The sequence below is a fragment of the Euprymna scolopes genome, chromosome 16 (assembly GCF_053919585.1).
Source record: "Euprymna scolopes isolate OS-2025 chromosome 16, ASM5391958v1, whole genome shotgun sequence".
Lineage (NCBI taxonomy): Eukaryota > Metazoa > Mollusca > Cephalopoda > Sepiida > Sepiolidae > Euprymna > Euprymna scolopes.
This window is the reverse complement of record NC_136497.1, coordinates 56,918,543-56,932,237: the sequence shown is the minus strand read 5'-3', so window position 1 is coordinate 56,932,237 and position 13,695 is coordinate 56,918,543. Positions and strand designations below refer to the sequence as shown.

At 28.7% G+C, this 13,695-nt stretch overlaps 1 protein-coding gene across 1 annotated transcript in view; it reads left to right on the top strand.

Annotated features, from left to right (window-relative positions):
* Positions 1-7,141, top strand: part of LOC145295984 (uncharacterized) — a 60,769-nt gene extending 53,628 nt beyond the window's left edge. Inside the window, exon 4 of the mRNA XM_080141928.1 lies at positions 6,560-7,141. Coding sequence (XP_079998054.1) covers positions 6,560-6,720 — 161 coding nt within the window. The 3' untranslated portion in view covers positions 6,721-7,141. The remainder of the gene's footprint in view (positions 1-6,559) is intronic.
* The last annotated feature ends 6,554 nt before the right edge of the window (positions 7,142-13,695 follow it).

Here is a 13,695-nt window from a genome sequence, read left to right as displayed (position 1 = left end):
GAATGGGTATGTTTGATCAGGCAGAACGGTGGGTCATTAAAATTGTGGGGTCTGCGTTCGCGCCTGGTCCACAAAGTATGGAAATAAAAAATTTAAAAATTAAAAAAAAACGTTTACAAGTGTTTTTGATATAGATGTACATAATAATACTTTGATAAGCATGTTTTAACTTAAATAAGGATGGTATAATAAAATTGTGGGGTCTGCCCTCGCCCCGGGACTCCATAGAGTGGAAATAGGCACAAACTTTAATAAAGACTTTTCATATCTATCTGCGTAAGTATACTTTGATAATTATGTTTCAGTTTGAAGAAATATGGTATAATAAAACTATCGGGTGTTCGTTCGCACCTGATCTCCATAGAATGGAAATATGTCACAAAGTTTAACAAGGTTTTTTAATATAGATCCACAGAATATTGTGATAAGTGTTTCAGTGTGAACAGGTATGGTATAATAAATTATGGGGTTTATATATTTCATTTTTATTTTCATAATATTTTGCTTTGGTTTGATACCCCCAAATTCGAAGCTATCTCTTTACAACCCTTCCTTTTCATAACCTATCATACTTTCATAAATCAGAGTCCATTTTCTGTAGGCTGTTTTTGAACCCAGTCAACAACGGGTACTTTTGCTAGTATATATATATATAATATATATATATATATATATATATATATAATTATTTTTTTACTATAATAATTAAATATATATATATATATATATATATATATTAACTAATCGTTTATAATTTTATTTGGGAATTATAGTTTAAAATTAAAAAAAAAGAAAGGAAAAAGATAACAGTAAAGGGGGAAGGTAAGAAGGTAGATAGTAAGAAAACTATCAAACGAAACTGTGGGTGTAAAGATGGAAATATTCTAAATGTTATTATAATTACAGTACTTAAACATATTAAGTATGAGTTTAAATTAAATGAAATATAGAAATGGTAAATGGGGGAGTAAGTTAAGAATTAAATTTCATTTAAATATTCATTTAATTAATTAAAAGAACATACTATTATGTGATTAGTGTACTTTTAAATCTAATTATAAATGGAATTAAGATTTATTTAATGTTAAGCAGAAATTATACTTAACTACTTAACTAGTTTGAGAAATGTTTATTAATACTTGATTGAAGAATGCTAGAGTAGTAAAAATACGTAAAAGGTGAATTTTTAAGTATTACTTTCAAAGTAATAATAATAATAATAATAATAATAATAATAATAATAATAATAATAATAATAATAATAATAAATCATAGATAAAAATATAAGCGTAGTAACTAAATAATTTATAATTCGATATTAAGGAGAAATGAATTATAATATGTTTAATAACAGATAGAAATTATAATTAGCCATTAATCTGATGATTATAAATTAATTTACACTATCGATAAATCAAACTCATAAATATATAATATGGTATATTGAAATGGTTTTAATACAAACATTTTATATTCAAATCTTTACGAGGATTGAGAAAAACTCCCTGTAATGAATATGCATGTTGGCTCTTGATGTCTTGCAGAAGATTATGTCCGAAAACGAATGTGTTTATGTGTGTAGCACATGAATTGCAGAAAGTAGTAAAATTATGCCCCTTCAGGTAGACATTTAAGTTACAAGGAGGTAACATATAGAATGATGCAAATTACATTTATCAGTCTTTCTTTGATATTACGTAAGTTGGTGTGTCACAGAAGTAATATATAAGTTAATTAATTTATATTAAACATTGAATTAATTAATGAATAATATAAAATGAATGACATTGGAATTATATAAATCTTAATTATTAGGAAAATCGAAAGTGGAAGAAATAAAGGAAAATAAAAGAAAGAATTATAAAATAAAAACGGAGAAGATTTATTTGAGTTTTTGTTCAAAGGGCCATAAATTTGTAAAACGTAAAATTAAAAATTAAATTATTAATATTTTTCGCTCATGGTAAACAATAATGTTAACGGATTATATAGCGAATTCAGAAATTTCAACTAAATAAAATTATAGTTTCATTATTAAAGGATACAAAGAATTGTAATTTATGTAATAATAAATTTAATTATAATAGTAATAAGACCTTAATTATGAATAGTTTTAAATTCAGATTAATAAAAAATTTAATACAAGCAGAAATTGAAAATAGTTTTTTTTTTGTTTATTTTTTTTTTTAAGGTTCATATATGTAAACATGTGTCATAGATTATAATCATTGATGTTATTTAGGTAAATATGGATATATTAATTACAAATAATAAATTTACTAATTAATAGATAGAATATTTCTGACAGAATATATCTAAATTAATGAATTTGTTCATACGAATGTGTGGGTTTTAATGACGTTATTTTTAAATTCAAAATAGCGTAATGTAAGCAAACTATAAGGTTCTCTTCCTACTTTCGGATTTTTTAATCATGTCCAAAAGCATTTTATTTATTTTTTTATTTTTTTTATTTTTTGGTAAATTGATTGTTGCTATTCCTTCTGATGAGTTAAAGGCAAAATAGACTCACTGATTGATATAATAATTAAGTAATAGATTTTATGCAACGAAACAGATACTGTAAAGAATTATAAGTGTCAACTGAATAAAAATATACAGGTTGTCTAAAAAGTCATTGAAGGGTTTTGATTCTTTTTTTTTTATCTATATAATTATAAAACTCAAATGACCTTGTAACGAGTGATGTAACCCACTTTCCGGTTTACGACATCCGGTTGCGCATGCGCGCATAAATATTAACCCATAACAACGTAAACAAATAAACACAAATCGCTTCTTTTGCAGATTTTTACCTGTGTACTGAAATATTAACATCATTATTTCGAAATTATTATTTGACATGGGAAGAGTAGGGGTGTTTTCCAACTATTCTTTATTACAACTATACTGTCGCTATTTTCTTACAACTAAACAACTTTAACCCGTTGACAAACATAAGGACAATTGTAGTAAAGCCAAGACTACTACTACTACAACTTCTACTCTCTATCCATCCCTTTTCCTTCCTTCCTTCCTTCCTTCCTTCCTTCTTTTTTTATTTTTTTGTTTACATTTCTAGATACAAAATAGTTGTGTGAGAACGGTGAATTTGTTGACACATTTACTAATGTTTTACAATATTAGGTTTATTTTATTTTATTTATTTAGGTTTTATTTTTTTTGCTTCAAGTTTTATTAATTATTTTTTTTAGATTTTAAGTTTCTATAACTTGGTTGAAGGATTCCAATATGAGTTTTTCATTCTTATATTTCTCATCGCTAGGTTCATGTGCGTTTTTGCTGCTAAATGACTTTCGTCGGCGTTCGATTCGTAGGAAAATCATGTTTAATTTTGGATTTTTGAGCGATTATTCGGAAAAATAGGTAACAGGTAACTTTACACGAATAGGGAGGATTTTTTATGTTTGAGTGATCCATCCGTGATTTTTCATTTTAATATACTTCCATAGAAATGTTTCTGTTATGTAAAAAAAAAACTATTTTCTTTACGTCACAAGTGTCACGCTCATACATGAATTCCATAGCTAATATAACATACTGACCCAACAAATCACGAGTAGTCTAGTATCTTTCTGTAATTTTAACACAATCTGACTAAGACATTTGGGGTTTTTAATACAAAATTCAAAAAGCCTTTTTTTTTTTAATGTTGCCCATTTTCAGCTTTGCATATTTGTGCTCTTTCCAAAACATTATTCATGACAGATTGCAGAATTTCTGGATTGTGATTTAACTCTCTTATTTCGTTCCTGATGTTTTCCTTTAATTCTTTCATGGTTTGGGGTTTGTTAACATAGACTCTTTGTTTAAGATATCCCCACAAGAAGAGTCGGGGCTAGTCAAGTCTGAAGAACATGGTGGTCATTTGACATTGCCATAGCGAGAGCTAATGTTGTCGCCAAAGCATTCCCTGAAAAGTTGCATGGTGTCTCTCGCTGTATATTCCGTTGTCCCATCTTGTTGGAACCATAATCCGGACCTATTTTGAATTTATCGGCGCAGGAAGTCTGTAATCATAGTCCGGTATCGCTCTCAAGTAACATTGATAGCATTTTCGACTTGACCTTCCAAAACATAATGTCCAATAATCTTCTCCTCCGTTACTGCACATCCTATAGTGCACTTTATGGGATGCAACTGCTTTTGATTAATTTCCCTTGGGTTTTCACAGCCCAAAAATCTGTAATTTTGTTTGTTAATGAATCTGTTCAAATGAAAATGGGCTTCATCTTACATAATCAACTTTTGCAGAAAATTGGGGTCATTTCGGACAAGTTCTTGCATTTTAACTACATATTGAACTCTTCTTTAAAAATCTTCAGACTTCAAGTTTGGAACAAGCTGCACTTTATAGGGAAAGAGTTTTAAACTGTGCAGGATATTGTGTAGTGAGCTTCAACATATCCAAAGTTGCGTGGAACATCGTCGAACCTCCGAATGCAATTTAGTATATTTAAATTCTTGCTGATGATGCTGACGCCAGAAACGCGTCCTCAACACATCCTTCGTGGCTTAACTGAGGGATAATTATCCAAAAATCAATTACCGTTATTCACCCAGCGCTGCCTTGAACTGTTTGGTTATCTGCAGACTAACCACAGCTGTCCAACAGTGCAGTGACCCGAACCGCCTACCGACGATTAAGCCGAAATCGTCCGAGGTACAGCCTCACTGAGTTTCTACGAACCCTTCTATGAAGTTGGTGTGGAGAAAGTTTTTTTAGAGACACATTGTTGTTGCTGCACATGATGTTAAAGACAAGGATAAGGTCTCCACGCAGCCGCGGGTTGAGGGCCTTCAATCATTATATATAGGACCATCCGCGTCGCAAATCTCTGAACCCGGTCCAAGTGTAAGATATACCAGACGGGAGGATGAAGCATGGAGGTTATATTCTTATTTGTCGCCTGAACGCATTTTTACTTGCTTTCAACTTTTCCTAGAAATCTATATTATATTTCTCTTTGTCTTCCTCTATGTCTGTCTATTTTTCTCGACAACTACTGGGCCGATCTGGCTGCAATTTTGTATGGACCGTTGTTGTGCTACGGTGCAGCGAACTAAGTATCATATTATCGGTTCTATATGCACAGTTAGGGATTAATAGGGATAAGTCACAGCAATACCACATTTACTCTCGAAGTTTTCTCGGAAACTACTGAGTAGATCTGACTGAAATTTTGTCTGGACTTTTGTTACGATAAGGTGCAGCGAAACAAGTACTATGGTATCAATTCGATGCACAGTTAGGAATTAATATGGATGAATAGGGATTAGTCACCACAATACCGTATTTTCCCTTAGAAGTTTGGCCTAAAGCACTCATTTAAGTCAGTGGTCTATAATTTTTGACAGTTTTAACGGATTAAAAAGTCTAGTGTGACAATAGTTCTTTATATCAGGCTTTGTTCTGCCTCTGTTTATAAGGACCGCAAATAATGATGTATCTCGGCAAGTCAAAGACTGGGCGTTTTATTTTGTTTGTTGTTGTTGTTGTAATTTTGTTTTGTTTTTAATTTTCTCATTTTGTTCTAACTGGGAATGTGGCATCCTGCTGGATACCAGACATTCCAACCAAGAGATCGTTTTAAGATTCTAACCGTCCCTTTAAGTGCAGTTGTTTGTATCTCTCCTGCAATTGGTTCACTAGGTATATTCACCAGAAAATTTTTGAAATTCTATTTCATGAGTTCGAATGTTCCTATAATTACTGGAATTATGGAGATCTTCCTAAGATTCCAGTTTCTTTTTATGTTGCATATAAATTACATTGATATTTCGTTATCTTTTCCCTCTCAGCTTTGTTTAACCCAGCATCATTGGGGACACTTATATCTCTTTCGTGTCTCATATCAGTATGTTAGCTCTTTTACTCCATTCTACTTCAAAGTTCTCAAAAATTAAGGGCCCCCTCCCTTAATTTTGCATTCGATCTTTATATGAAATGCATAGATATTCAGATATTTCATGAAAGTTTTGTTTATGTCTCAAATTTTGTGTTTGTAAGGAAGTTGGGAATATTAATTTTCTTTTCACTTATTGATCAATTAAGTACGTTATCGTGTACTTTTGCTATCTTGGTCTTATTTTTTTTTTTTATTTTTTTTTTTATTTTTTTTTTTTTTTTCTATCTTGGACTTACTTGATTCCAAGACAGGAAATCATCTAGTCTGGTGGAGTGCACCAATCCTCGTATAAGCCAATGTAGGGATGTTATTTGGGCTTAGAATATTATGTTAGTGTGAATATTTAGTCAGGGTTTACTTGTAGGGGAAAGTACCCTCATGTCATGTTGCCCTGAAAAATCCCTGTACAGAGATATTAGGCACTGGCAAACAGTGTTTAGTAGGTATTTTAGTTCTCTCTAGTAGACATTGACGTGATTTATATATATATATATATATATATATATATATATATATATATATATATATATATATATATATATATATATATATACGAAATATAAATATGATAATTTATTTTTTAATTTAATTTGTGTTCTTTATTTATATTTTCACTCAAACTTTTGCAGGTATTTTGGATTTGTTGGGTGTGACAATCCTGATCGGGATGCTCGAACCGGAATTGGCAAGTTGGGGTGGCACCTTGTGTGGTCTTGCAGGGACCTTTTGTATCGCCGGCGCTGCTTTCGTCAGATACTGGCAACAAGAAGAATTTGACCTGACTAAATGATTTTTTTTTCACGTGTTGGACAACAGAAAACGAAAAGGATTAAAGCGATGTGAAAGATTCGGCAAATCAGAATAACAGGCGACTTGAGGTCCGCGGCAAACAGTGTAAGATAAAAGGTCGCCTGTTCTTCTGACTTACCAAAGGGTCTTATCAAAATGTCTTTTGCATGAAAATAGGATTTTCTTTTACTCTCGCCGTCATTGCGATAAACGAATCAACTTTACGGCACTTCTGCATTTTAGCTGTTTTTGTTTTCATTTTCGAAGAGTTCAACTCGGGATAAGTGGAGATAATCGTTTTTTTTACGAACATTTTCTTTTAATCACAATCTCGAAATAAATGAAACCAGTGACTTTATGATATTTTTGTTAAATTTAGAAATAAATTAAATCAATCTGGAATATTCTGAAATATATGAAAATAATCGTTACTTTAAAATGTGTGAGTTTTTTAAATGAACAGTTTGCATTAAGAAGTTGGAATTCTAAAATGAATGTTGGCATTAATTATTTGAAAACGTTTTATTTTACTTACTTTTTAAACAAATATTATATATAAGAACATAACATTCTGACATCCAAAAAAAATTAAAAATTAGTTATAAAATAACAAAAAAAAATGTTTAGGAAAATGTGAATTTTTTTTACGAAGAGTATTCCATTTTAAATAAGATGTCTAAATAAAATTAAACAATCCAGGAGAAAATGTTCTTTTTTTAACAATAAATGAAAATAGTCATTACTGTGATATGTGATTTGTTCACGACACGTTTCCTTAAGAAATTGAAATTTTAAAATATTAATTATATGAAAATTCGTTATTATTATTATTATTATTATTATTATTGTTGTTATTGTTATTATTATTATTATTATTATTATTATTATTATTATTATTATTATTGTCTCATAAGGAACTTTCACACAGGTCATGAAGGATCTCTAAAAAAAAACAACCTGTGGTGTTCTCTGGAAGCTGGGTGACAACACGTCTCCCCAGTTTTCCAGTACACTCCACTTCTTCTGGTATCATTTGTAAATGAATTTGCATTATCGCAACAGCCTCCTACGATGATTTCTCGCTATCAGCGGTCATTGTATTATTATTATTATTATTATTATTATTATTATTATTATTATTATTATTATTATCATCATTATTATTATTATTATTATTATTATTATTATTATTGTTATTATCACTATCATTATTGTTATTATTATTATTATTATTATAATCATCATCATCATTATTATTATTATTATTATTATTATTATTATTATCACTATCATTATTATTATTATTATTATTATTATTATCACTATCATTATTGTTATTATTATTATTATTATCATCATCATCATTATTATTATTATCGGAGGTTACATCGGCCGAAATGTTTTGAGAATAACACTCAAGATTAGAACAGTAGTCAGAATAATACAAATAATTAGACCATTGTATCGATCTTCGTCTAAAAATTTCAGAAACATAACACTGTCCATAATATCTTCATTGTTAAAAACTCTCAGGATTATATATATATATATATATATATATATATATATATATATATATATATATATATATACTATGCACACATATATATACATATATATATACATATACATATATATACATGTACATATATATGTACACATAGTAAATATGTACACATATACATATCTATACACATATACATATATATACACACATATATATACATATATATATAAACATATGCATGTATATACACATCAATATATATATATATATATATATATATATATATATATATATATATCCTGCTTTTGTAATAAAGTGTGTTTGTTGACTAATTCCTACTTAATCCCAAAAATAGTAAATATTTTTTGTGTGTTATAAGTGCAAGGGGTTATTTAATTCAGTTTTATTATTAGTTACTGAAATTAAGCCTCCTCTACTTTGCTCAAAAACATTAGGTTTACGTACGTACATATTATTTCATTCCTATATTATCATTTAGCATTAAGATCATGACCCCTTTTCTTTGTCATAAAAATATAATTGCAAATGTGGTTAGAGAAGCATGCCGGACAGAACGCAATGTGTTTTTGTTGTTGTTTTTATATATATATATATATATATATATATATATATATATATATATATATAATTAAAATTATGTTGGCTCACTTTTACTAAAGAGAACTTTAGAATATATCACTTATTTTGCTTGCCCTATGCCCACAATTTTAATAACTTTTATTACTTGTCTTAAATTGTATTTATCGTCCTCAAGTAAAATTCTAATAAACTTTAGAAAATGCTGAGGTTCTATTTTTTAATCGCTGGATGATAATTTTTTTCTTTTTTTTTTTCTTTTTTTTTTTTTTTTTGTCTAGGATCAAAATATTTTTACTTGTTTGAATTTTATTACAGACAAAAATAAATAAACATTTTGACATCAAAAATAAAATTTAAATAAATTTAAACAAATTTTAAATAAATAACGAAGAGGTTAAAACTCGTTGATGGATAATTTACGAATAACAAAGTTTCGAATTAGAAATTAGCGGCCATGATTGGAAAAATCCGGAATAAAAGTTAAATCTAAAAAAAACTAAGTAGCAATTTTATTTTTTATACAACGGTACAATTTCGGAACAGGAATCAATTATATTTGCATTATTTTTATTTTATTTTTATTCGAATACATTAATTAATTGTTAAAATTTTAAATAAATATTCTTTTTTTAAGTTCGCATTCGTTTTATTTATTTAAAGGATTAGAAAAATACCGGTCCCAGACTGGGTAAAATAAATTCTCCCAATAGAACAGTTTTGCATCATTTTTTTTTTTTTAATCTTTTTTGCCAATATTTAAATCAAGGCATAATAAAACTAAACCTTATATTTAGAATCCTTATTATTTATTATTTTGATCAAAATCCACTACATTGTTTAATTGTGGTCTAAGGATTTGAAATACGATTTATTGTAAATATTGTAAAGAAAGTAAAATTTGGGGAACATTTATTTGCTGATATAAATGCGTATTGTGAAAATTTCACTAAAGTCAAAGATATTCAATTTGAACGATGAGATTTTATCTGATTTGCATAAAAATGAAATAAACTAAATATATCCCACATTTCCACTCTTACACCTAACAGCTTTGGAACACAAACACCGTATATAGTGATTTAAATTTTCATAAGGGGAAATAAAATTGAAACAAAACTGTTCTGTTTACAGAATAAATTTTACCCTACTTGAGACAATTATTTTTCCAATATATATATATATATATATATATATATATATATATATATATATATATATATATATATATACCTCCTTGGTGTTCTTGGAAATCTTTCAGTGTGTTATTAATGTCTTTTGGGAGTGTTTTCTGCTCTGATTATCATTTTTAATGTTATTTTTTGTTGTTTTTAGTTTACCGTTCCTCTCATCTTTCTTATGCATGTTTTTTCTTGTTAATTTATTTTTTAGGGGGAATACTATGTCGGGCTTACTTATATTTGATCGTCTCTGATGAGCAGCCAGATAGGCTAAATAAAGTTTTTCATTATAGGCTGCAAAATACACGTAAGAGATTAAAAAAGACAACACACATATTCGCTGAAATAAATATGTGAAAAATAAACTAAAATTATGATTATGGACTGATTCTTACTTTCGATAATTGGAATGCAACCAACCAGTGTTTTTATATATAATTATTATTATACCTATAGACACTTATGTCTCATGCTCTCGTAATCAGCAGTGCAGAAAGTGATGATTATTATTGGTCGGGAAATTCGAACCCAATTATAAAGTATATATATATATATATATATATATATATATATATATATATATATATATATATATATATATATACTAGCAAAAGTAACCGTCGTTGACTGGGTTCAAAAACAGCCTACAGAAAATGGACTCTGATTTATGAAAGTATGATAGGCTATGAAAAGGAAGGGTTGTAAAGAGATAGCTTCGAATTTGGGGTATCAAAACCAAAGCAAAATATGATGAAAGTAAAAATAAAATAGATAAACCCCATAATTTATTATACCATACCTGTTCACACTGAAATACTTATCACAATATTCTGTGGATCTATATCAAAAACACGCTGTTAAACTTTGTGACATATTTCCATTCTATGGAGGTCAGGCGCGAACGCAGACCCCACAATTTTATTATACCATCCCTATTTAAGTTAACACATACTTATCAAAGTATTATTATGTACATCTATATCAAAAACACTTGTAAACGTTTTTTTTTAATTTTTAAATTTTTTATTTCCATACTTTGTGGACCAGGCGCGTACGCAGACCCCACAATTTTAATGAATCATCATTATGTCAGATCAAACATACCCATTCCTGTGTCTCGATACATCTTCTATCATTATGTGTGATCAGTTTTCTATAATAGTCAACCATATAGCAGCCTATTCGTGACCAGACACACACAGACGTGCAGCTTTATATATATATATATATATATATATATATATATATATATATATATATATATATTGTTGGGACGATTAATTGAAATCGGAAAAATCTTAACTTTTGTAGTATTGAAATCGGTATGGGAATCGCAAAATTTTGAGCCAAATTTCCGATTCCAAAAACGATTCCTTAAAACGTTAAACTTAATTTTACATTGTTGGTACTAAATATGAAATGATAAATGCTTATTGTTGTTGAGCTACCAATAAAATAAACACACGCACACACGCGCGTGCGCACATACACACACACACATACACATATATATATAGCTATTATAGAAAATAGAACATCTTAATATATAATTTTATATAACTCTATTTATAATATCAGTAACAACAACAAACAAAATAATAATAATAATAATAATAATAATAATAATAATAATAATAATAACTAGCGGGACCTGTGGAGATTCCATAGTGAACTCTTTCGTACGTAATATATTGATGCTGGCATTTTTGTAAATCTTTAGCGTATGTTAATCATAGCCTGGTCGTAAAATATGCTTAAATATGATATTTGAATTTATGCAGATTTTGAATATATTACTATAAGAGTCAATTTTCGATCCATTCTTATATATAATAAACCTGTGATTTCAAAAATAAAAGAATATCCATATGACTTGGGTGTATCAGCTTGAATCGAAACCGAAACCAAAACTTATGAAGACAAAACGATGTATGTGTATATAACTTGAGTTCTTACAGCTATAATCAAAACTGCAACCAAAACTGATGAAGAATTCTTGGTAAAATTATTTATTACAATAAATGGTAAGGAATAAAAATGAAACAACAGACACTAGGAAGAAGAAAAATAAATTTGATACAAAAAATAACACACACGCTATCGTATTAATATATAGATTAAAATATTTTATGTACAAAAACAGTTTTTCATTAAACTATTTTAGTTAAAATAACGTTGTAATAAAAATAATTTATTTAGAAAAAGGAACTGTCATTTAATTTATATATATATATATATGTATATATATATATATATATATATATATATATATATATATATATATATAAACGAGATAAGACAACGATTAAATCCGATGAAATTCCCACTTCCAATAATTATTTTCATATAACTATCATTCACCACACAAAAAACTATTTTCAGCTGAACATTTTACTAACCGTATTTCATTTCCTCCTATCATATGAGCCATTATTAAAAATCCATGGATTAAGAAAATTAATATAACCCCTTCTATATATTCCTTTTGTCAAACAATAAATTCTTAACTCGAATATATGTGTCTATATTTTGATTTTCAGAATTTAATTTTAACAACTAAATTTATATATATATATATATATATATATATATATATATATATATTAGATTTAATGTTTTTTAAACATATTTTATGTACAAACCCAGTTTCGTTTCGCTAATAACGTGTGGCTAATTTCGAGGTTTCATAACATATGCATCTGGGCTTTGTTTACATGTTACAGCAATTAGTAGTAGTAGCGATAATATTTTTAATTAACGAAGACATCAGCGTCTCTCTCTCGTTCTCTCTGGCTCTCTCTCTTTCTTTCTTTCTCTCTCTCTCTCTCTCTCTCTCTCTCTCTCTCTCTCTCAATAAACAAATGTAAAGAAAAATAAACAATGAAAAAATAAATAAATAAATAAATGCTCGATTTTTGTTCCCACCGCCCGAGAAAGTTGTTTTATCTTTTATTATTACGGAATAACTTAAAATCAATTATTTCTTAACAACTTTTGAAAGATAAACCCTAAATTTTATAGAATTAAAAACACATGTAGTGGTTAGAACACGCTATTCTAATGCTGCCTTGAGCGTTCGTACATGTGTATACTGTAATTAATGTATATTCCGGAATTAAATCTCAACCAATCAAATTTGTCGGAAAGCGTGACACACAAAAAAACACACACGCTATCGTATTAATATATAGATAATAACAATTTAAACACAAACAAAGTAAAATAAGCAATAAAGAATTAAAATACAGGGTGAAACGATAAAATTGTCCCCCCTAGAAAAGACGTTTGTTCAGGGTGGAACGGTAAAGTTGTCACCTTAAAGAAAACAACATGTATTTTAAAACTTTCATTGAAGAAATCATTTCAGGTAACTTGATTATGTAGTAAACCTGACAGCTATTCAACCTCAATCACTGCCTCGATACGCGATCAGAACTGGGGACATGCCTTTTCCACACGCGCCGACTGGAGCTTGGCGAATACTCGTCGGATGGAAACGATCAGGCTGGCTTTGGTGTTGTGACAGGTCATGTTGGTGATGTTCTCAACGTATGACCAAAACGAAGTAGTCCAGCGAATTCAGGTCGAGGAAGAGGGGAATGGCATTGAGAGAAGGGCATAAAGTCGTAACACTCCTTCTAAAGTCAAGCCTGGGTCTCTTTGGACTTGTGGGCCGGCGCCGAATCCTGCT